General features: G+C 42.4%; 1 protein-coding gene across 1 annotated transcript in view; it reads left to right on the top strand.

Annotated features, from left to right (window-relative positions):
- DAW1 (dynein assembly factor with WD repeats 1) overlaps nucleotides 1-25,911 on the top strand; it is a 190,905-nt gene that overhangs the window by 11,913 nt on the left and 153,081 nt on the right. The window contains exons 2-3 of the mRNA XM_069213859.1: nucleotides 4,314-4,386; nucleotides 21,660-21,804. Of these exons, the coding sequence (XP_069069960.1) occupies nucleotides 4,314-4,386; nucleotides 21,660-21,804 (218 nt within the window). The remainder of the gene's footprint in view (nucleotides 1-4,313; nucleotides 4,387-21,659; nucleotides 21,805-25,911) is intronic.

The following is a 25,911-nucleotide window of genomic DNA, read 5'->3' as shown; positions in this document are numbered from 1 at the left end:
TACAGGATGATCTCATATACAAATGACAAAGGCAGTTTAAGTTTTATAGATTGTTTGTTTTTAATAAAACAACTGCATTTTAGATAATAAGGCGTGAGCCGCAATAACCAGAACCATACAACACAGTAGGATTGAAATAGTCACTATGAGAATGAAACATAAAAACAACGCTATCATGGTGTTAATAGATTCTATTCTCCCTCAGTAGGTTACATTTCGAGCACAGCATGTTAAGCTTGCCTTTCAGATTCCCCGGGAAGCCATCAACCCTCATACCTGAGCAAAGGCCTGTGATCTGGTTCAGCATCTGCAACGAGGCAGTCAGCGTCTAGTTGTGGTTCCCTGGTCGGAATCTCCCTCTTGCGTGTATTAGGACAAGGAAGTGTTTTTATAACTAACGTGTCCGTGTGATCACAAAATGTCCCTACGCAAGAATGTATTCAAAGACTAAACTCCTACCACTTCTATCAGCAATGTACTAGACTGTATCCTTGACTGGAGCCCAGCGTGAGCAAGAATGTGTTATTGAGAACTCCAGCGCAGAAGTAGGCTAAACAGTGTGATACCAAAAAATAAAACAAGACCGTAGAACTGGCTATTTGAAAAATAACAGTACGAAGCTGAATAAAATGCATTTAGAGCAAAGTGCACAAGGGCTCAATGCTGCAAGCAAAGGAATAAAATACACCCAGGGCAAAGTGCACAAAGGCCTAAAGCCTGAAGCAAACGTGCAGAGGGTACATATACCTGACCACACTACAGATGTGTCTAGGTCTTATAGATTTTTCTACATGACAGCGTCCCAAAGCCCAAAAAGTGCAGCTTTCACCATTCCAAGTGGGATGATTTTGAGAGTTAGACAAGCTCTCATGGCCCGAACGTAAAACCGAAACCCAAACTAATTAAATGACCTCTTGCTTGCTGTGGGATAAGATGATTTAGTGTGTGGGAGGAGCTGAAAGACTGTTACCCCCTTCAGTTGGGGTGGGGGCATAACCATGCCCATACTGGTTGGTAGCCACCACCCCACTATGTTTTTCTAATTCACTGGCATCTAGTAGGTTTTCTGCCCCCCTGGGAGTGACCTGTGGGTAATTGCCCCATCTGAACAATTTTGTCCCCTCTGATTTTTGTTTTAAAAACAAAATTCTTCCCTGGTCACTGCTGGGCTTTCTGCCCCCCTTGGGGCAGATTTGCCTTCCCAAATTAGGCTGATCTCCCCCAAGGGGGGCAGAAATGGCCTAAAAATAATTTGCCCCTGGGGGAGTGACCCCTGCCTAAGGGGTCGCTCTTCTCCTGAAACAAATTAAACAATCCCTGGTGTCTAATGATTTCTGCTCCCCCTCCCTCCCAGGGCAGATCAGCCTAATTACAGTAGGCCGATCTTCCCCGGAGTGTGGGGGGAGGGGGAGGAAAGAGTCAGAAAAGGCCTTAAAAAAAAAAAAAAAAATTGCCCATCCCGGGAGCGACCCTTGCCCAAGGGGCCGCGACCCTTATTCACAGATATATATTAAAAAAAACTCTCTGGTGCCTAGTGGGCATTTCTGCAGTCCGATCGTGAAATGCTTACAGAGACATGACATGAAAGGAAAGGCCTTTACTTTCATGCCTTTACCTGCCCCCACCTCCCTGTCAGAAGAGAAATGCTTAGCTAGCGCTTCCCCCGTGAGCCGGGTGCAGGACGAGCTGGTCTCGTCCTCAGCACATGGTGATTGTGGCCAAGGACAAGATCAGTTCGTACTGGGCGCCCAGGGGGTTAATACAACAATGGTCCTGCGTACAAAAGAGCCTGATGTTATTGGGAGCTAGAAATGGACTGCTTCCGAAGGCTAGATGTTTTTTCGATACTGGGACGTTTACAGCCATCCCCAGTGATTGCTGTTTTGTCCACTTTTGCCAAATGTGATCTTATTTTTTTTTTAAGCAGGATTTCTTTCTCTCCAATCTGATGATGGAATTTAACATTCATTTTAAGGAGGTCATCTTCAGATTAGTTATTTGTTTTGGAACCACATATAGATCTACAGGTAACTTTAGTGTTATGCTTTTCAAACTTGAGTTTTCCTTTCCCTGCTTGTTTCAGGATTCGATCCTAGGATAAGGCTCCTCTGTAGTTGGGTAGATTATTAACACCAAATTGGAAGGTTTTCTTTCTTTGCCAATATTGTTTTTACCAAGATATAATTAGCCGTATTATCTCTCTTGACTCGCGCTGTTCACTCTGACTTTGGTCCAGGAATTTCAAGGTTAATAAGTCAACTAGGGATTTGTAATGCAAGATTGGCTTCATTTGGATTTCTTCAATGTAATGGCCTTGTTTAGAACATCATTGCATCCCCTGGAGGAAAACATTGGTGTAACAATTCTTGTGCTAATTTAATTACTTCTTTCTATGCCTCTGCCACTTGTATGGCTGAATTCCCTGCGGAGGTTGATGTTAGGACTTCTCCACTGGGTCTGTTGGCATGATCATTTACTACAGTTAGAAACTGGGTTATTGGTTGGGGGGGAGGGGCTGAAACCCTTCTTAAGGGAGAACCATAATCTTTGTCAGGGTGAACCACAACCTATGCTTACCCCTTTGGTAGCTGGGCACAAAGCAATCAGGCTTAATTTATTGGCACTGTGTTTAGTATTTATGCGGCACACAAACCGTAATAAATGCAAAACAAGAAAAATCCCAAGTCAGCTTAGAAAAATAAAACCAGATAAATTATAATAAATACAATAACACCAAAACAACAAAAGTCCAATAAGTAGAACTGGAGCTGTTGAATTTAAATCCTTTTTAGGCAACTGTAGTGTCTAAAAGCTCAAAGTGCCACTCGCTGTTATCTGGTCTTGCTAGACCAGGGGAAAGTCACAAGTTCATACTGACTGCAATGGAGCACAGGCCAGATACAGGGACTAGTTATCTTGTCAGCGTCTGGCACAAAAAGTTCACTTCATGGTCTTAGTGAGCAGGTGCCAGTCGGAAGAGGCCCTGAAGAAAACCACATTGACCCTCTTTTGGACAGACTTACTACTGGCTGAAACATGACAACCTAAGAACTAGATGTAGGAGTGCATAAGGTCTCCATAAACATCCTGCACTGTTTTTAATCTTGTCAAAGGGGAAGTCCGTGCCCCGCAGACAACTTTAAGTTACCTTATCTATGCACGCATCACTCTAAGTGCACTAATTATTAACAACAAACCCTCTCAGCTATAATCGGGCATTGTAGCGCACCTCGGAGGCCCTAGATACCCAGGATGGGACCTCTATGACGAAGAATGCCTTCAACTAGGTTGATGGGTTAGGGGACTTAAAATAAATCTAAGACATGTCTGTAACACACAGAGACAGGTAATAGACTGAATTTGGAGTTGGCGACACACTTGCTCGTGTTTTGTTGGTTATGATTTAAACTTGGGAAGGTGAGCAGATGTTCATTGCTTCTCACTCTCTCCTATGTTGGTAGTTCTAAATTCAAACTTGACACCAGCAGTCTATCAGATGTTTTTGAAAATACCTTTGAATTCTGTAAAGAAATGATACCTTGTTTTTAATTGTATGATTGCATATGAAATAGTATTTTGCAAACCAAACTGAACTATATCGAACTGTATGCAAATAGATCACTTCACAAAATACTGAATTGTAGTGGGATTCGACCACCCTCATCAATATTAAAGATGTAGGTCCTGAAATACGACTCACTACGCTTGGATGCCATCACAGGAATGGTGGCCACAATGTCTATCATCACATTTTAATAAAGAAAGCACTTTTTTAATGCAGCCGTTTTTTCCATAAATGAAACAGGACTGCATTTAAAAAGTAAAGTTTGTTACTTTTTAAAAGATAAAAGTTTGTTTGAGAGTTAGAAGTGGTCCCCTGGTGGACAGGGAAAGGAAAGGGGTCCCAGGAAGACCTCTTTTCTTTTGTGAATGTGTTCACGCTCCAGCATTACAGTTGGTAACTTTTCAGTTTTTTTTTTAACAAGATTATAGTTGCAAAATATTGATACATCCCTCAACAAATAGACTTCCTAAACACCCCTTCCAAACAGCAGTTCACTATGGGATTATAAATTAATTTTGCGATTCGATAACCTGTTCGCAAATTGCTTTGTACAACAGGCCCGTAGTTTGTAAACAGAAAATGCCTTTTTGCTTTTTATATTTTTGTGTGCTTATTTGAATGTATGATCGTGTTATTATAACTTTAAAAAAAAAACTGGTTAATTGATTGACCATACAATTGATGTTATGCTTCATAAACTTCTTATTTGATTGAAATGCCACATAATGTTCCATTCCACTTTATACAGGTATTATTTTGGAATATGAAAAAGGAGGTGATGTGAAGACTAAGTCTATTGATTTACTTGATCTGACTCCCAGGTATGTCATTGCTAACGCCTCACTTATTTAATTAAAATTACACACACACCTAGGCGAGTAGGAACAATGTTACACACAACAGCGACCAGCACGTAGTCTGATTTCTCTTTTGTTACAGGTGTTGGAGATATTGCAGCTGCCATCGAAGTCCAGCAGATCATAGTGCTGATTGTCAGGCCACAAGCGCATATGAGCTCTCAGGAAGATCACTATTGTCAAGGGCAATATTTATTATTAATGCTTATGAGGGGTATTAAAGTAGCTCATTTATAATGTAAGCTCTATTCACTGTAGCAAAATAAGCATGGAATGACTGTTTTAAAAGGTATCCCAAACATTCTTTTCAGTTACCTCTGAAGGCAGTATGCACCAGATTTCTGTTACTTTTCCACATGATACACTTGACCTGAACAGTAGTTATATGTTCCAGATTTCAAGCCTGGCATCTCCAATAAGCAGCTCCTTAGCTACTGCTATCTCTCCAGCTACCTGTAAGTAGGGCTCCTGTGTGCTGCCCAGATGTCTCAATTAGAAGATATTGCTTGGCTGCATTAATATATGTATCCCATAATAAAAAAATGTTTATTGAAGACGAAAATGTGCCCATTTTCAGACTCATAACCTAATATAGACAAAACTGGTTGAATTTCCAAAATATATTTAATCTGATATTTGAGTGATAAATCATGAGGCACCGGGGAGACGTATTACTAATAATATTACCTTGTTGCCATGGGCATTGTAGCTTTGGATGTCCTGTACTAATCGGGACGAGGCATTCCAAACTGAAAGTATTTTCAGTGCACGTTAGTGAATAACTTTAAATTAAAAGGACACACCAGCCATACATAACGAACTTCACAGATAAAAGCTGTACAAATGTAGTTTGTTTTATCTCTGTTAATTCTACTCTTATCCTCTCCACTTCGGTCAAGCATTCCACTTATTTCCTTTTATCCAGGTACATGCTGCTTGAACCACATAGCGAATCCTATTAGATGCTTCTAAAGGCCGTGTTAAATAGACTTATAATGCTAATGGTAAGAGAACATTATATCTAGGCAAGCAGTTGATTATTCACAGGAAGCATACACATTTTAGGTTGTGGCTGAGTTCATATCTTATCAACAAGTATGAAAGGCAGCTATACTTAATCGGAAATTAATAACCAATTGTACTGTAAGATATATGCTGCCTTCTGCCATGGAAGGTTAATTGCCCACAGAACAAATTAGTTAAAAAATAAAAACTATGCATGACCCAAATGTCCTTGGCTATGGTGTACCGAAGCATGGAGTTCCCTTTGTAAAAGGTATCTCAAATATGCTTTTCAATTACATGTGAAGACCATATGAACCAGATATCTATTACTTTTCCACATAATATCCTGAACATTTAAAGACATTTCAGGGCAGAGGTCCTTTAGGTTGTTTAACAATGTCTTGCAACCAGCACATAAAATGTAAGGCTTTTAAAGCAAACCAATGCAATTTTATGCCAAATCTGGATTGTACAAAGCCACACAAACATTTTGGTTTGTTTAGTCACCCTTTTAAATTATCCCAATAAATATCTTTTGGCTTGAGACAAACATGGACTCCAAATAACTTGTTTTATTGATGTCATCAACTGTAACCCAGAATTCCTGACTCCATCACAAAACGTGCACATTTATAAGAAGCCAACCAGTGTCCTGTCCCCCACAAGGGCTTAACTGACAGTGCCAATCTAAAGCAGTTTCTTGGGTGCAAAATACCATCTTTGTAAAATTGTAAACAGAAGTACATTGTGCTTCTAGTTCACATAAATCATTTTATTGCACTGACATATTCTTTGCCATTGTTTGTCCAACAGCACCTTTTGCAGCTCAGTCCAACAGTGACCAATTTCCATACTCAGCGGTGTTGAATTTATTAAAATATCGTAAGTCTACTTGTCCTGTAGGAAAATCTACTTGTCCCTTTGGTGCCATATGGTGTGGCGACACATTATGGCAACAATCTCATTATGTAAGAGTTCTCATAACAGCCTCTCTGATTATTTCAGGGCTAATACTATAGTAGGGATTGAATACTAGCAATTTCAAGACCGACTATAGTAATTTCCTTATTTTGCCACCTTTCTGCTCTGCAGGTCTACCGACTGGGGCTGGAGTAAGCAATAGTTCCATGGCTGGAATGCCTTTTAGTCTTTGTAAACCTACTAACTTGCATGTTTTAAAGATTTTCACTTTCACTCTTCCTTAATCATTTCCCATACTAGAAATGTTGGAAATGTACTCCTCACAAAGTTCTTGCAGGGTTGAGAACAAAGTGGTTGGAGGGAAAGTGAACTTGTAAACGCTCAGATTTTCACATGAGCAATTCTACACATGCATATTTGCATGTGCTAAAATACAGCTCACAAATATTTGCTAGGAGTACGTGTTCCTCGTCTACTTCTATACATTTTTGTGAATTCATGAAAGCCACTAATGCAAAGGCATATACCATGGGTACACTTTTATGACTTTCTATAAGAATTAGGTCTGGCATGAACCAAGGTTTTTGTTTTGTTAAAATTCTGTTTCTCTCTCTCTCTATCCATCTATCGGATGGTTTTGCTGTCAGTGATAGCATTCTGCTCCCTCTACAATGAGCATATTGGCACACAAAGTAGGTTTGTTCAGTGCCAGGAACTACTGTTACAATGTGTTCTTTTTGAGGCCAAAAACATTTTTGCTTTTTGCCAATGTTAGTTACAATGGTGAGGGCCCACAACAGGAAAGTGTTAAAAAAGCCATGTCAAAACAAAACACATAGGGCCAGATGTAGCAAAAGGTTTTACCCATTTTGTGTCTATGGGAAAATGTGTTTGTACATATGGCCCTATGTGACAAAACCAAAAGGCTGACAACCAGTGTTGGATCGGTTGTCTTTGCCAGTGCTTGTTTATTTTCATGTTTTCCATAATCTTGCTAAGAATGATTACACTGATTTCCCATTATGAATATTTTTTGGAAATACTAACATGCATCAGCATGTTTTACTAAAATTATGAATCAAAGTAGTACCTACATTTTACAGTAATTTAGCAACACTTTTTTTTGTTTTGTCCTATTTGCATTTTTTTTCTGAACCTTTCATTTTGCCATCAAAGAATTGTCAATCTTGCTTACAACTCCTGCAAACATTTGCATTTAATCATAGAGCATTCTGGGAACATCATACATAGCCCCATATTGTTAAACATTTCAAACATGTATAAACATATATATTTTTTTTTTTACTGGAACCATGATCAGTAGTGCAGTGTGGCCTTACGATGTTTATTAGTGTTCTCCCTAATAATAAAGGTTTTGCATCAATGAACCATAAATACAAGTTCAAACAATATTGACATATGAAAAGAAACATTACCTCAACTGCAGACCGTTCCCTTCCTTATAAACTGGCATCCAACATGTTTGTGCTGCAGTGGGCTGGGCCTACTTGTCCCAGTGACAAAACAAACATGAAAACTTATAGTCATTGACTCCAAACAATATGCCCTGGGCGTCAGGCTATAGGAATTCCACACCCATGCATACTCTTCATTAGTGTGGTGTTAATTTGTTTTATCATTTACTGTCATAGACTAAAGGGACGTGTCTCAGATCCCTTGGACTATAGAGATAGGCTCACTCGGTAATGAGTAACATCAACTTTGTTTACTGTTGACAATTGTGTTTTTTTTTAAATTTTTTTTTTTTAATTAAGGGAATTCCCTTATCAGCAATGGCTTTCCAGAGCTTGGGTCTATATGCCTTCTGCCTATAAGATTTGCCTGTTGATTCCCCACAGCAGCATTAACTTTGTCTATACTTAAATAAATTTAATAAAACCTGAATTACCTGTAAGTTTGTTTCATGACTGCTTTCTGCCATGTATTCTTTCTCCAGGAACAGCATGGACTCTGCAGCAGTAAACTGGTATACGAAAACCATACACCTTTTCAGTATGCTGAAGGCAGAGGACCAGCATATTCATGTTCTGAGTAGCTCTTACATGTTGGGGTTTACTTCTCTGAATATGTCATTATTGACGTCTATGACCTAGCAGAAATATGGTTAACCCCTTCGCTGCCAGACCTTTTCCCCCTAAGGTGCCATGCCTTTTTTGGCTATTTGGGGCAGTTCGTGCTTAGGCCTTCATAACTTTTTGTTCACATAAGCTACCCACGCCAAATTTGCGTACTTTTTTTCCCGACATCCTATGGATTCTAGAGGTACCCAGAGTTTGTGGGTCCTCGGAAGGAGACCAAGAAATTTGCCAAAATACAGCTAATAATTAGTTTTTAAAAAATAAAATGGGGGGGAAAAAAGGCTGCAGAAGAAAGCTTGTGTGTTTTTTTTTTTTGTTTGTTTTTTTTCTCCCTGAAAATGGCACCAAGAATGGGTTTGCGGTGAAATCACCATCTTCCCAGCTTTGAGGAACAGGCACACTTGAATCAGAAAACACAATTTTTCAACACATTTTTTTCATTTTGCTGGGACATATCCCTTTTTTTTTTTTTTTCCTGTGTACTTTCAACCTCCTTCCAGTTAGTGCCAGAAATGCATGGGAAACCAATGCTGGATCCTAGGCAGCTAAACATTTCTGAAAAGTAGACAAAATTCTTAATTCAGCAAGGGGTCACTTGTGTAGATCCTTCAAGGTTTTACTACAGAAAGTAACAGCTAAAATAAAATAAATTTGAAATTGAGGTAAAAAAAAAAGAGCCATTTCTGTCCTCGTTTTCTTCTATAACTTTTTCCAGCTATGGCAGATTGCTGAAAGCAATACACAGTTACGTCTGCTGGGCTCTTCTGGTTGCGGGAATATATAGGGCTTATAAGTTAATCAAGAACCCTAGTTACCCAGAGCCAATAAAGAAGCTGCACCTTGCAATGGGTTTTAATTTTATACCAGGTATACAGCAATTCATTTGGTGAAATATAAGGAGTGAAAAATAGGTATCAAGGAAACCTTGGTATTTCCAAAATGGGCACAAGATAAGGTGTTGAGAAGCAGTGGTTATTTGCACATCTCTGAATTCCGGGGTGCCCATACTAGCATGTGAATTACAGGGCATTTCTGAAATAGACGTCTCTTTTACACACTGTCTTACATTTGGAAGGAATAAATGGTGAGAAAGACAAGGGGCAATACCAGTTGTTCTTTCATTCTGTGTTCCCCCAAGTCTCCCAATAAAAATGGTGCCACATTTGAATGGGTAGGCCTAATGCCCATGACAGGAAACCCAACATGGACACATCACATTTTTACATTTAAATCTGACGTGTTCAGCCAGCACCTATGAAGATCTACCAACCCTGTGCATTTTAAAAAAATAGACACCTTAGGGAACCCAGGATGGGGTAACTTGTGGCACCCTCACCAGGTTTTGTTACCCAGAATCCTTAGCAAACCTCAATTTGGCAAAACAAAAAAAAAATGTTTTCCTCCCAATTCTGCAATAGAAAGTTCTGGAACCTAGGAAGGGCCACACATTTCCTTCCACCCAGCATTCCCTGACGTCTCCAGATAGAAATGGCACCTCACTTGTGTGGGTAGGCCTAGTGCCCGAGGCAGGAAATGCCCAAAGAAAACTATGTGGACACATCAAAATTAGCAAATACAAAACTACCTGTTTTTGAGGGGGGGCACCTGGGTTTTTGGTCCTGGGCTCAGCAGCCTTCTAGGGAAACCTACCAAACCCAGACATTTCTGAAAACTAGACACCCGAGGGGGTCCAGTGAGGTGTGACTTGCGTGGATCCCGAGTGCTTTCTTCCCCCAGAATCCTCAGCAAACCTCAAATTTAGCTAAAAAATCATATTTTCCCCACATTTCTATGTAGGATCACCGCACCAGCACAAATTTCTTACCACCCAACATTCCCCTCTATCTCCAGATAAAAATTATATCTCACTTGTGTAGGGGGGCCAAGTGTCTGACAGCGAAGAGCCAAAAACATGTTGAAATTGAGGGGGAACTAAAGTGGGTCCAAACGGGCAGTTTGGAAAAAAATGTTTTAGGGCTGACAAGTGAGGCAGAATTTCTATCGTTATAGATGCGACAATGCTGGGTGGTAGGAATTTTGTGGATTCCTGCAGATTCCTGAAGGTTCCATCACAAAAATGTGGGATGTCAAGCAAAGTTGGAGGTTTGGATGGCACTGTGGGTAAGAAAATGGTGCAGGTTCATGTGAAGCACACCACCGTGGACCTACCCAGATGTTTAGTTTTCAGATGTGTCTAGGTCTCGTAGATTTTTCTACATGGCAGCGTCCCAAAGTCCAAAAAGTGCATGCCTCACCACTCCAAGTGGGATGATTTTGAGAGTTAGACAAGCTCTCATGGCCCATATGTAAAACCAAAAACCAAAACAGTCAAATGTCCTCTTGCTTGCCGTTGAGATAATATCTTTAGTGTGCGGGGGGGGGGGGAGAGCTGAAAGACTGTTACCCTCTTCAGTTGGGGTGGGAGCATAACCATGCCTATATTGGTTGGTAGCCACCACCCACTTTTTTTTTAATTTTTTTCTTCCATTCCCTGACATCTAGTAGGCTTTCTGACCCTCCCCACACCCCTGAGGAGTGGATCAGAGGTATCTGCCCAATGGTGGGCGGAACAACTTTGTCCCCATTTATTTGGGGTGCGGGTATGGCCATACTACAACCCTCTTCTTTGGTTTAAAAAAATAAAAATAAAATAATAATCTTCTCTGGTGGGCTTTCTGCTCCCCAAGGGGGCAGATGGGCCTTACAAAAATAGGCGGGTCTGCCCCCATGGGGAGCGACCCTTGCCCAAGGGGCAGCTCCCCCAAACAAAACACGCGCGCGCACACACACGCACACACCAATTCCTGGTGCCTAAGTGGTTTCTAACCACCCTGGGGGCAGATTGGCGTAATAGAAATAGGCGGGTCTTCCCCTGGGAGAGGGGGGGGCAGAAATGGCCTAAATACAATTTGCCCACCCCAGGGGAACGACCCTTATAATTGTAAACCAAACAAAACCAAACTCCCTGGTGTCTAGTGGGCATTCTTGCAGCCTGATCGCTTTGCTATGTAGTTGCAGATCATGTTTAACCTGTTATTGCTTCATTATGTAATATTGCACCAAATGTCATCTTGAAAAGCATTCAGAAACAGGGGTTGTTAATGCATAGGAACTGTTACTAAGTGTTGTTGACACTACTTCTGGTAGTTAGATGAGCTGTATTTGCTTCTCATTTTTGTGAGCTTTTTCTTGCAGGGGCCAAGCCACACAATAACTTGTGTAAAATGCTATATAATTTTAAGGCTATCTATGCTGATAGTTAGAGTGATGGTACAGTTCACAAGCATTCAGGACCTCAAAATGCATAAAGTAAACTTAAGTTAACAGATATATACACTATTCAACTATTTTGCATACTTTGAGCAATGTTCTAAACCCCAATGTGCATGTTTGTATTTTCACAGCAAGAATTGGAGATCTACATTTTCCCCCAAAATAGCTTATTTTTGCCACTCTAGTGTTTTAGAGTACATAGCTATAACTTCAGTGCATCAATGAGAAGAAAATCTGATCTTTCTACTCTTACTGCAAGGGTGTAGACTTTTTATAAAATATACTTTCCTGGTAAAGAAATCAATTAGTTGGACTGGAACAGACAGATTAGTAGCCCTTGTTTCCTGTCCACCACTGTACTGTACTGTACTGTAAACCCTCTCACAGTAACCTGTAACTTCACACTGTACTTTTGTCACAGGGACTAGGCAGATTTTCATTCCTATTACTACTGTTGCATACCTGTTCCACTTACTTCACAATAGAGACTTCGCCCCTGTGTGCCCCTTTTCCCACTTTTTACTCCATGCTACTCCTTCTCTCTTCCCCTCTCACCACAGGCCCCATGCCACCCTCTCCTATCTGACTACAGACTCTGTTGGCTTTCCGTTTCAATTTCTCACCTTGACTTCAAAATGCACTCCTGCTCTCTGGTCTGATGTGCTCTAACAACCTCGCTGTCCCCTCAAAAGAGGGTGTTAATACCTATTTAGCGTATGTTTTAGCTGTAATTAGTTACATGAAAAGCTGTCAGTTTCTCTGCCCCTTCCTGTCCTCCAGTAGCTCTGAAAGCTTCCCTCATACTACTCTAGTGAGGAGAGACTTTGGGCCTGATTTCGAGCTTGGTGAAGGGGGTTACTCTATCACAAATGTGACAGATATCCCATACCCCATATCACGATTCCGTAATATCCTGTGGAGATTGTAATACAATGGACAGGATATCCATCACGTTTAAACTGAGTAACCTGTCCGCCAATCTCTAAATCAGGCCCTTAGTAATCAAACTGATGCAGGGATGGCAAGTTAAATAATACCGTATACATACATGATAAAACACAAAACAATAACCAAAAATATGTACTTCAGCTATAACTACATGCTGGTAAACAGGATTTAAAGGATTTCGAAGTGTTAATGGAAAGAAAAGAGTGCAAGTAGACAAATGCTCTGGCAGGAGATTGCTGGCAAAGCTTCACAGGGTAGAGCATATGGTACCTCACTTGTGTAGGTAGCCTAGTGCCAGGGACAGAAAATGCCCCTATCAGGAGAGGATAAAGTTGGTGGAAAGTGGATACAGGTAGACAGCAGATGAAACCGGCCAATTCCAAATTGCAAACCATGGATGGACCATGGAGGACTGAGTAAGAAATGTGCCACACCCAACAGGCAGTGCTGGAATGAGAGTGACTGTGTCAGGAGTGTACTGGCTGCGTCTGCAAAAATTTGGCCATAGAACTCAAATCTGGCACTGAGGTGGACCTGAAACTGTTGAACAAGATAAAAGGAGGAAGACGGACGCTTCTGCTGTACAATAGTGAAAGTGAGGACCAGCAGGAAGGATTGAGGATAGCATGAGGGGTGGCAAGAAAGACAATACTCACTTGGATGGCACGATTGTGGATTAGGGACAGTTGGAGAGGCGTAGTTGGAGAAGTTCCTAAGGCTATTCCAAGCTTGGAATAGGCCAAAGGTACAGCGATAGGGATAAGAAAGGGAAACCTTGATGAAAGGGAAAGGAGAAAAGAGCTGGAGGTAGGGGTTGGCGTAAGGGAAGTGCAATATTGTGAGGAGGATAAAAAGCTTAGGGGGAAAAAGCTAGCAAGAAACATTAAAAGCCATATGTAGTTTGTGAAGTGCATGGCATAGGAGAAGTACAATATTCCCAAATCTTGGAAAGCAGGTGACTGGACTGGAGCACAAAGTGTTAGGCTGGAACCTTTGCTTAAAGACCATGAGGGTCATTCTGACCCTGGCGGCCGGTGGCCGCCAGGGCCACCGACCACGGGAGCACCGCCAACAGGCTGGCGGTGCTCCAACGAGCATTCTGACCGCGGCGGTTCAGCCGCGGTCAGAAGCGGAAAGTCAGCGGCCTCCCGCCGACTTTCCGCTGCTCGTGTGAATCCTCCATGGCTGCGGAGCGTGCTCCGCAGCCATGAGGATTCCGACCCCCCCTACCGCCATCCTGTTCATGGCGGGAAAGCCGCCATGAACAGGATGGCGGTAGGGGGGGGTCGCGGGGCCCCTGGGGGCCCCTGCCGTGCCCATGCCAATGGCATGGGCACGGCAGGGGCCCCCGTAAGAGGGCCCCGCAAAGTATTTCAGTGTCTGCCTTGCAGACACTGAAATACGCGACGGGTGCCACTGCACCCGTCGCACCTTCCCACTCCGCCGGCTCGATTACGAGCCGGCATCCTCGTGGGAAGGTCGTTTTCCCCTGGGCTGGCGGGCGGTTTTTCAGCAACCGCCCGCCAGCCCAGGGGAAAACTTGTAATACCCGCCGCGGTCAACAGGTATTTCGGAGGGGGGAATTCTGGCGGGCGGCCTCTGCCGCCCGCCAACATTGGAATGACCCCCCATGTGAGCTCTTTGGTTGTCTCACATTTACATCCTGCACCAAAATGTGTTTGGATGAAATTCCCCCTATGTTTCAGGTCCTTCGGGTGACTATACATCAGAGTACCACTCCTAATGGAAAACTTCACTTCTCTAGCCTTGTTATACCACGTTTTCACTTAAGACGACTTTTAGTGCCTGAAACTTAGTGATACTCTGCCCCCCCCCCCAACCTCAGCTGCCAATGAGGTATTAACTTACAGATCTTCGAGGCAAGCATACTTTTAGAACCCTGTCTAATCTAGACACAAACCACTAGACCTTAGTTGTTCCAAAATGTCTTGTTTTCTTGCCTCGATCACTTGGTTACATCGGTGCATGTTTTTGGTTTATGATGCCTGTTTTTCCTTGTCCCAACCATACCCAATCTCAAACTGTTTCTTGATTGTGAGATTTGTATTAAATTATTCAGAGGTGTGCGAGCAAGACTTCTTTTCCCAAAAGCCTAGTATTTAAATTGCTACCTATTTGACGGTTCTATTTAAAAATTCAAATTAGGCTTCATAAGAGCTGGATAACTAGATTGGTTACTATTGGGCCTGTGAGCCTTTTTGGGGTCTTTCCCAAAACATTTTACCTTTGCCTTCCACTTTTTGCTGAAATTTGCTTTGTTGGCCTTAAGACTCCTTGTACTCTGCCACTGGCAACCAGTGCTAATGATTTGTACTCCCTCCCTAAAAGATTGTAACATTGACCTTTCAGTGATTGCCATATTTAATTTATTTATTAGTCCCTTGTAGCGTGGTATACTACATACCAAGGGTCTATAAAATAAATTCTACTAGTATGCCTGCTGCACTTATTGTGCCACCCACTTAAGCAGCCCCTTAAAACATGTCTCACGCCTATCATTGCAGCCTGAATGCGGTTTTAGACTGGCAGTTCAACTTGGCAATATAACCCGTTTCCAATCCTTTAACACCCCTTTCATTGCCCTAGGTAGCCCATAGGACCGGGTTTATTGTAATCAAAAGGCTAGGCATGTACTTTTAAGTTTAACATGTCCTGGATAGTGAAAAACTCCTAAATTCATTTTTCACTACTGTGAGGCTTACCTTTTCAGTAGGATGAGATCAGGTTGCCATATTACATTTAATAAGTGCTAATCCTTTTTAATGGTAAAGTCGGATTTTGAGTTAGTTTTGAAAATGCCACTTTTAGAAAGTTTGCCCGCCCTGATGTTTGAACCCATTTCTACTGCTGAACCAAAGACTACCAGAGTGACTCCAAGGGCTAGTTGACTGACCTTCTGAATACCTCAGGGACATTAAAGGCTCCAATCATCTTGATCCCTCACCTAGACCCAGCCCGAGTGAGTCCTAACCCTCCCCCCCGCACCCTCACCCCACCCCAGTGGTGCCCCTCCAGTCCTGGACCCTTTGGTGGTGGTGCTAAAGGTGCCCAGATAGACAAAATCCAAATATGTGACTAAGTCTAAACAAAGACATCTTCGCCACAACTTAGTCCAGCAGCTCTCCAAAGACAGCACTTCTTCCTTGGACACTGCCTGCAGCCTTTCCCCACTGAAAATGTTCTGCAGTCCGAAGGTAAGCACCGACCAGACCGTATCTGCTTATTGTATCCAACCTGTACTCCATCGCAGTCGGCCATTCTTTTCAATTTTGACCCATATGGCCAGAGTGTATTGAAAACGTTTGTCCAATCGCAGGTGGAATTAATCTTGGAAAGTGATTTTTATCATAATCATTATCTCCATTCATCACCATATGTACAACAGTAACTATTTACCAGATTCCTCCTTGAATTTCTCAATGGCTGCAACCGCTTGCAGAATTCTAGGCTCCATTTGCAACCTTGGCTACTGGCCTATGGCCAGCCCCACTGTACCTGAGCTGCAAGTGTTGTCACTGGGAATGTCCTTGTGCTCTCCCTCTGGTTGCCCTGCCATTCTGCATCCCAAGACCCACAGATAAGGTATGACTGTATTATGTGGCCGCTTTTGTGGCCTTTGTCCATTTTCTTGTTGTGGACATACAGGCGTTCTTTCATCTCACTGCTAAGGCACTCATGATACTTTGCAGACAAATAAGAAGTCATCCAGGTAGTGTAGGATGCCCTCTTTCTGAAGTGTTCTCTGCACTGCCCATTTGTTGAATATACTGACATTACATTTTAGAGTACAAGCAAGTCACTGAGCAGCCCATCGGGAGATGCCTGTTTATAGTAAAATTGTCCTTCAAAGTGGAAACCCAGGTGTATAAAAACTATTTGGGTGACCCGGTAATAGCGGGAAACTATTGGCGCTTGCGATGCTAATCGTTTGCCCAGCATCATCCCACTCGCAATAATAGGTGGGTCACATGCAGCTGCTTGTTGCCCTGCCTGGTTGCTCCCCTATGGGTGCTGAACCGCTCCTGATACATGTGATCCTGTGCAGCTGCCACCATCATTCACATCTGTAATAGCCCTCCAGTCTCTGTTGTGATCACCATCCTCCTCTTGTGCATCTTCCAGCTCCATCGTACCACCCTGCCACTGTCTTTGCCACAAGTGCTGGGCACGGCTTCTATGCTTTCCTGCTGCTTTTTGATTATCCTTGGCTTTGTCCCCTCTACTCTCTCTTCCTGCTCTGTGTGGCTCACACTTAGCCTCCTGGAGAGTATCTTCTTCACTGTCTGAGCATAGCTCTGCATCCTGTAGCAGCTGTTCCACTAACTATTTTTTCCTCTGTGGCCTGCTGCCACGGTTGCCAGACCCAAGATATGTTAAAGGTCTTTTTCCCCTTCACTGTGAATTTGCTTACTGTCTGCCCCTACTCCCTCTTTGTAACGTAACTTGCTTCTGTTGGCTGTGGCGAGAGTCTTTGCCTTGCTTTTGGCTTGCGGGGGGGAGGGCATCTTAATACTCAATTGCCAGCTGCTAAGCTGGTAGCCTTCCTTTTCAGTGAAGCTATGCTTGTCCTCTGGCGCAGTCCTATCAGGCTATGTATGTGTCTGCTGCGACCTAATTGCGTGATGAGATATTTTTTCGCTGGTGTTGGCTGGGTGCCAAAATGTTTTAGTTTATTTTCCCCCTTTGCTCCACGTTATGATCTTTGATAATGGGATGCTTATGTATCCTCTTTATTCTTTCAGTCCCGAGACTGCATCATTTGTCACTAAGCAGTTCCTCACATCTCTTTTTTTCAACCAGCAATCCCCTTTCACTCAATTCATTGAGCTTGGAAACACTTTGTGATTGATCAGACTTCAGAGGTAACACATGACCACTGAGATGCCAGGACTCAAACCCTTAATCTTCAGAGTGAGAGTCTATGCCTTAGCCATTCAGATGCAAGTAGTTCTTTTCTGTACCCAATATATACATTGAGGTTCCCATCTCTGCAATGTCTGTATCAACAAAACCCATTGAATTTAGCAGCAACTGAAATGTGAAATATAATTCCTTACAAATATTTGAGTTTTTTACTGTTCTGCCATGATTCCTACTACATGTGTCCTGGCAATAAGCCCTCCACCTTCTCCACTTTTTCAGCTTCTCTTTTGAAGCATGAACATACCAGTTCATGAACCCTTAATCTTCAGATGGAGTGTCTAATCTTTGTTTCTGTCTGGTTTAATGTCTGCCACAGTCATGTTGCTCCTCACTCGTACCTCTGCCCTCAGCAGCTGTCCTTCAGCCTAATTACGCCTGATTGCATCACGTACTCCCCAAAGCCTGAGAGGGCGTGCTTGTACCAGTGACCAGAAATGGGTGATATAGCACTTGCCCACTTACCTCCTGGCCCCATCCTCCTGTGTTAGTTTGTTCTGCCCTTTCCAGGTTGTTCCTGCTGTTGGGAGATTGTCACTTGCCTCAACCAAAAGCAGTCCCTCCTGACGTTCAAGGACCACTGTTGTTGAGAATCCTTTGCATCCACAATCGCCAGTCTTGAGGTTGCGTCACTAGCCTCCACATTGTAAGCAGTTCCTCCTGGCATCTTACCGTGTGCTGCTACTTGCTACTGCCAGACTTCCTCTGATGGTTTGCAGGTACCACCCGCTCTTCTGGACTGTCTCTGTAGGTACAACACTCTTATGGTTGTTTCTTCCTGAGCTTCTTCAGCTGGGTGCAATTCCAATCCTGGTGGTATTTCATTTCCCAGTGGCGGCATCAATGGGCACTGCAGCTGCCCATTAAACTACTACTTCCTCTTTTTCATGGGGCTGCTTGAATGGTGCTTTGGCCCTTGATTGGCCATAAATCATGCCCCACTCTGTTCCTTCCTGCTTTGCAGACCTCTCTTACAGGCTTCACTCCTTTGTTGCCTGTTGCCCTTTCTTGACCCCCTTTTCCTACTCCTCATGGAAGGAGCGGGGGGGGACCCTACCCCAGGGACCTGACACCCCTTCAGTGGGGTTAACCGTCTGGTATCTCTATATTCCTTTGTCCCCACTCGGCCCTCGCCAACACTTTCTGTTTTCCCTGTTACTTTCACCTTTGCTTGACCAACATGAAATCTGGATTGGTTTGCTACTTGGCAAGACTCCTGAAAAGTTTGAGTTGGATGCCCTTTCGCTAGAGGAAATCAGCTCTTAACATTGGTTGGCACCTATGTATGCAAGTGGTATTTGTATCGCACAAACCTAGGCAAGCAGCACAGCAGCATTTCCCTCTCCCCTACAACACATTTTAACTTTGTCAACTGCTGATGGACTGGAAACTCTTTTTGGTTCTCCTACTTTGGCAGGTTCTATTAAAGGTTTTTCATATTTCGTATCTATAAAATACAAGCACCAGTTCAAAAAGAATCTAACATTTGTAAAAGCATTGTGCTGTAGACACCTCACCATATTGCATTGTTAACAAAAATGTCACATCTCATTATTTCTTTTACAGAAAGGTAATCTGAAGTCTTCACAGCCTCTTTTGTCATGAATTATCAAAGTTATAACTATTTTGTGTATTTGTACAATTTTGTCCAACAGCACAGATGTTTCTGGGGTATAATCAATAGAATCCGAGCAAGGAATACTCCTGGGAGCTCCATGCTCCATGCTCCAATGTAGTATCTTAGGCTTGGACGTGGACTCACTTCTTGTTAATTTATCACCTTGAGATGAACGCAGACCTGGATATCTAGCTGCGAAGGAGTCTATTTTATGCATCAGCATTAGTGATGGCCCTGTCAGAAGTCATATTGGCAATAAACCAGAGCACAGTAGGCAAGGCACCAGGTTCAGACGGGATACCAATCATCTTAATAAGGTGTAATACTGCAGAGTGGGTCTCTGATTACCAACATTTTCAATAGCTCTATGAACATGCCATTTCCTAGTTCTTGGAAACTCTAGATCATTGTGGCTTTTTAAAAAGGGGAACCGTATGTTTCCCAACTGTTATAAACCTAGCTCCCTATTTGATAGCAGAGTCAAAATTATCGGGAGGATGATTTATAACAGATTGGACGAATGCGCACAAGAGCAACAAATATTTTTGCCATTTCAATTTGGGTTTTGGCCAGGGTGGGGTACAGTAGAGCAGTGTCTAAACCTGAGCTTCATAGTGGATAAATATACTCGGGGAAAGCGCTCCACTCTGTACCTGGCTTTCATGGATCTTTCAACAGCCTCTGATTCACTGAACAGGTCCACGTTGTGGCTGAAACTGCTGGACATGGGGGCTGATACATCTGTGGTGAATTTGCTGTTTAATTTGCACAGCTCCTTGATAATAAAGGTGAACCTGAGCCCCAATGGGGAACTATCTTCGGAAAACCGCCTCACGTGTGGCGTGCTCCAATGCCACATCTTGGCTTCTTTACTATTTAATTTTTATATTAATAATGTTTAACCTTATTTAACTGCATGCCCTGTTGATACCCCAAGAGTCGCAAAAAGACAGGTAGCGGCATTGCTATATGCTGATGAAGCAGTTCTGTTACAGCGGACACCCAACGCTCTTCGAACATTGGTAACTCGTGTGGAGTACATGAGCGGCCTGGCTCTAGCAGCAAACTACGGCAAGTCACTGATTATGGCCTGTGGCCCAAGGTGCGCTTCTTCTCTCATAGGCTTGTTATTCAAAGTCAGCCCTCGAGTAGTATTAAACATTTCCGCTACTTGGGTGTAATTTTTAACTTAACGGGTTCTTGGCAACACCAAGTATCTAGCTCATGCCTTAACTTAAGCAGGAGCTATCCTTAATCTTCGAAGGGCAAGAGGGAAAGGTTCTTTAGTGCCCTTGCTTAAAATCTATAATGCACGATGAGTTTCGTCTGCCATGTATGGGGCAGGGGTTTGGGTACATTACAATTGTCCTACCCTGCAGTTAGTTAAAAACCAGATTTGCCTGAAGCTGCTTCAGCTTCCATCTACAGCCTCTAGCTACATTATTTATTCTGAGCTAAGACAACATTACATAGAAGATAAGGTAGCCCTGGCGCTGCTATTACTCTGGTTTAGCATCTGGATCTCCCCTGCCCCCCCAGCCACACACAGCTATGCAGAGACCTTATTATGGATTGACTGAGCCTGGAGAGAGGTCTTGCTATTCCTTGATTAAGCTATATTTTTAGAACATTTCAGTAAATAGGATTATCTGACCTATTCTTGAAACTCGAGGAGGTCACGAAAGTCGATAAGAAAAGGGTAAAGTGCTTATATGGGGAAGCTTACGAGGATAGTAGGCTAAAATCTGAGCTGGCAAACAGTACCGTGCTGACGCTTTATAGATTCTTTGTTGACACAGACCATACCCTTTTTATAGTTCCTTGGAAGTAAGTGATTGGGAGTTGTCACTTTTGTTTTGTTTTAGAGCCGGCACAGTCTGGCGGCTCCTGAGTCGTGGGTGACAAATAGACTTCCTGGGAGCCCCTTTCTTGGCTTGTAGCTGCAATGGGACCTTTATGCAGTTATTAATACATTACATGTTTTTTTGCAAGCACTACAATCCTAAACCCAGTCTTTTTCCCAAACCGGTATTAAAATCATCGTAGGTGTAGGGAGGCCTTGCACTTTTTGCAATTATTAATTACACAAATGCATCAGTTTTATTGTATGTTCATATTTGAAGGACACAGCACAAACGAGAAGAACTTTAGAGGGGTAACTAATATTGCTTGTTTTATTTGATCTGTTGATACCAATTTTGGTGCTCTAACATCTGATGAAAATATACTGTGACGTGAAATGGAAATTCTGAATTTTATGGTGTTATTCAGTCTGTCCTTTTATGTAAGTTATGTTGTTAATGCTTTTTTTAATTGTTTTTTTAATATGTATTGACTATGGCCTTAATTGGCCAAAATAAAGATTTTATTTATTGATTGACTATCAAAGTAATTATAACTATTTTGTGTATTTGTACAATATTGTCCAACAGCACAGATGTGGAAACATTGGTGGAAGATATCCGAAAAGCCGAACCACTTGTCACTGCTTCCCGCACACAACAAGTGAAGCATTTGATTCTGAGGTTGCAGGAGAAGCTTGGCCAACACGACAGCCACAAGTTTTATCTGTTTAAGGTAAACAATCAAGGTTTGCCATTGCTTATTGTTTTATGCAAAAGAAATGGTGGATTACTTTGTGAGAACTACCATGATTTTTTTGTTTTGTTCTGAAGCCTGCAACTTTACGTTAGTTTATCTAGCTTTGCAGAAGCCCATTGCCATGTGGAAGTCTTGTATGTATCTCAACAGGTTAGATGTAATTGTCTCTATTTTTATTTTAACAAGATCTTTTTCAATCTAAAAGCAATAAAAGTATTGTTTCAAATTTAAAATGTTTAGCTTATTGTAGTTTCTCAATATATTGTTTGGGCCTAGCGTCTATTATTGAAGCTTATTGTTATCATGAGTAGTAATCGGGGATACATTTCCTCATCATTCAAAAAATGACAGTTGTCCAGCCACGGAAATTACGTTACATCCGTTTCCGGGACTTCCGGTGACCGCTAGGAGCCCGCCTCGGAATTAACAGAGGTGTAGGTGAGTCACATGTGGTGTGACATGGTGTGATGACGTGTTAGTCACGAACCCTGTTGCTGTCCCTAGAGTTTAGGTGTATGTGTTGTGTAAAATGGCTGCCGTGCAGGTGTGCTCCGTGTTTATACGCCTAAGAGGATAAGTCTGGGCATGTTCATTCCGTCAGGCTGGTTGGGCTGCAGTGTGGCTCCTCGGAGGGAGGTGCTGTGGAACTACAAAGCCCCCACCCACCCTCCTCACAGACTTGCATAACAACCCTGGAATTGACGTGGGTGTAAGAGTGTCAGTGGGATTGTGACGTAGGCCGAACACGAGCATGTGGCTAGGTCCTAATACATGATGGCAGGGTTATGCAATATTCACCCAACGAATAAGAGTCCCTTTGGAGAGCATGTGTCATGTTGGAGAGGAATACGCCCTTTCTGACCCTTAGAATCCATATAAGGGGCTGTCTAAGCGACCTGCGCTAAACCCAGAGCATCTAGCTGAAAGAGATAATTTTCATTATGAAGAGAAACAACCCCCTCATCAAAAGACGGCCTCAGAGGGTGGCTTGAACACTATTGACGAATATTATTGAACCCTAAAACCATCGGTATTGGATGAGTACGCGCAGAAGGGTACTCCTAAAGACGAGGGGTGCAATGTTACAGACTTTCAAGAGGATCTTTGCCATAGGCTTGAAAAGCTCGGCCTCAAGGATTTACCCCATCTAATATCCCCTATTAAGTGCAATAGCGATGGGAGTGATGCATCGAGTCAAGAGTTAAATGTTGGAAACATTTTCACCGACCTTGACGATGTAGAAGAATATATAGCACCTCCCAACACCCCTGCCTATGAAGATATGGGTTTTCTCGAGGAAAAGGCAATGGATGCAGTTATTGTGCAGCAACCGTGTCTAAACAATGACAACATCAATGGATCTGTGCGATTCTCAAGATTTCAGAGGCGCAGCCAAGTGTCAAGAAAATTAAGAGTTTAGTAAAAAGTACGGTATAGACACAACGCATATTTGTATATTTTGTAACCTCCTAGCTAATAGTATGTTTTTGTTTCTGATTGAACCATAGAAAACATGAACAAAAACCCAGCTGGAGAAGGGTCATCATCAAAGGTTAACAATGTAAATGTTTACTGCTTATGCTGTTCAAAACAGTCTGAAAGTTCCACAAGCCAGAACAAATAGCCACGTAAGAATTGTGTTTGTACCTATAATGGCGGTGTTTTCGGAAAGGGAATTAAGGGTATCCCACAAGATGCAGTATGGTCTGTTAAAGGTTGTGCAGCGACTGTTGTGAACACGTGTGAAACGTGACTATTATAATCTTTGTTATGGGCATACAATTAACGAACTGCAACAGGTGGCTCACAAGTGTCTATATGAGTGGTACACACCAAGAACAATTCAACATATATGTAGCAGGCTAGACCCGTACAAGGTGTATAAAATATTAAGAGCTGTGTATGGGATGTCCGAGGAAAAGAAAACTGTACACCCGATGTGGTTAAGATCGTAGCAGCAGCGCTCAAAGAGATCCAGCACTCGAATGAACCAGGTTCAAAACTCGAGCGCACGTATGGGTTCTGTACGTATTTTGATAGAAAGATGATAGAAAGGGTTACAGGAAGACGCTTGTGTGATGTTTATTTTAAAAATAGAAGAATCGGTTCATTAGCCCCTCGAAGACTGTTTAAACAAAAAACAAAACAAAACAAAAAAAAAGGTAGAGGGTCAACACACTGTTATTTATCATACATACTTACACACTTTTAGGACGTGTATCAGAATGTCGAGGTGCAAGATGTCTGAGTTACACCCCGGATACATATGCATTGGCAGAATGGTATATGTGCTGATTAAAGAAAAAATAGCTGAAATACACCCTGTAACTACATTATTTGAACATTTCTGAGCCGCCCGCCGAGATGATGTACGACAGTCCTGGATGTATATCCTGGATGTATATCCAAATGGTGTAGCAGCGCGTGGATTCCCACAGCTGATAAATATTGGAGCGTGTTCAAAAGGCGTACGCGTGAGTTAAGACTTTTGCCGACAGTGGCGTTATGCACAGCCTTGGAGCTTCGGACAGATGATTATTTCACAAAGAAGGGTTTAGTATTGTCTGGCATTGATCTATACGAACTTATGAATGCTGTCAGTATCCTGGTGTACAAAGTTACAGGAGGCGTGAGAGGGAAGTCGTGTCTAGAGCTATAGAGTGTACAGCTATAAAAATAGCAAAACTCGTGGAGCTGAGGTCGATTAGCAGCATGGCGCCTAGTAATGTATGTAGAGATTGTTTTAGTATGCACACGTAGTAAAAAGACAACCTAATGTCTAACAATACCCCACCATAAGATCTGTATCTAGAAATGTAAAGTAAATAGTTTTATTCTGTGCTAATACTTTTAATAAAACGGCATTACACAAAACCAGTGTCTTTCATTTCATGGATTGTAACAGATGACAACATGTCGCGTGATGGATTAAGGAAGCTTTATTACGATACAAGCTGGGTTGGTAGCTTCGGGGGCACCGAAGCACTGTTTAGAAGGGCTCTAGTTGAAAATGAACCAAGAAACATAGCGCTGGTGAAGACGTGGTTATCTGTGGAAGGGGCGTATTCACTCCATAAGCCTGCCAGGACATATTTTAAGAGAAGACCTACGATCGTTAAGGCGCAAGTAGATTATCAAAGGCAGGCGGACATAATCAGTCTTCAAGATTTATCAAAGCATAATAACTGTGTTCCAATACATATTAACGGTTATAGATGTATTGTCGAAGTAAGCCTATGTACAAGTGCTAAGCGATAAAAGGGGTTCCGGTGTAACTGAAGCCTTTAAAGCAATCTTCAGGAAAGGGCGAACCCCTCAAAAACTACAAACAGACGAAGGAAAAGCTGAATAATGTTAAATATTTTGTAATGCACATGGAGGTAAAAGCATCTGTTATCGAGTGTTTTAAAAGAACCCTAAAGTCTAAGATGTGGAGATATTTCACTGCTTATAACACCTACCCGTACGTGGATGTTCTACAGTCTATTGTAGGCGTTTACAACGCCACTTACCGCACAACCATCAAAATGGCCCCCATAGACATATCTACCGATAATTTGTTAAAGGTGTGGCGAAATGTATATGGGAGTCGGATCGCTGCAGATGTAAAGAAGCCAGTTTTAAAAGAAGGTGACCATGTTAGGGTTTCAAAACTGACAGGGGTCTTTACGAAGGGATACCAACAGACTTTTAGTGATGAGATATTCATAGTGAAAAAGTGTGGAGCTTAAAGAGGATGTATATATTTACAAGCTAAAGGACTATGCCTGGAAAAAGGTGTTGGGTGTCTTTTATTAGGAGGAGCTACAGAAGGTACCTAGGGCCAGATGTATGAATCTGGCCCATTGCGATTCGGTAATTGCGATTTTTAAGAAATCGCAATTACCGACTCGCAAAGGGCCATGTATCACCTTTGCGATTCGGTAATTGCGATTTCTTAAAAATCGCAAATGCAATTACCGAATCGCAAATTGCGATACTGGCCCCATTCGCAGCTATGGGCCTGTTGGCCCATAGCTGTGAATTTTTTGCATTTCCTAAATTGCAATTTCTGAAACAGAAATCGCAATTTGGGAAATGCAA

This window comes from Pleurodeles waltl, chromosome 11, assembly GCF_031143425.1.
Source record: "Pleurodeles waltl isolate 20211129_DDA chromosome 11, aPleWal1.hap1.20221129, whole genome shotgun sequence".
NCBI lineage: Eukaryota > Metazoa > Chordata > Amphibia > Caudata > Salamandridae > Pleurodeles > Pleurodeles waltl.
Note: the sequence above shows the minus strand (reverse complement) of the source record. Positions and strands in the feature narration are given on the sequence as shown.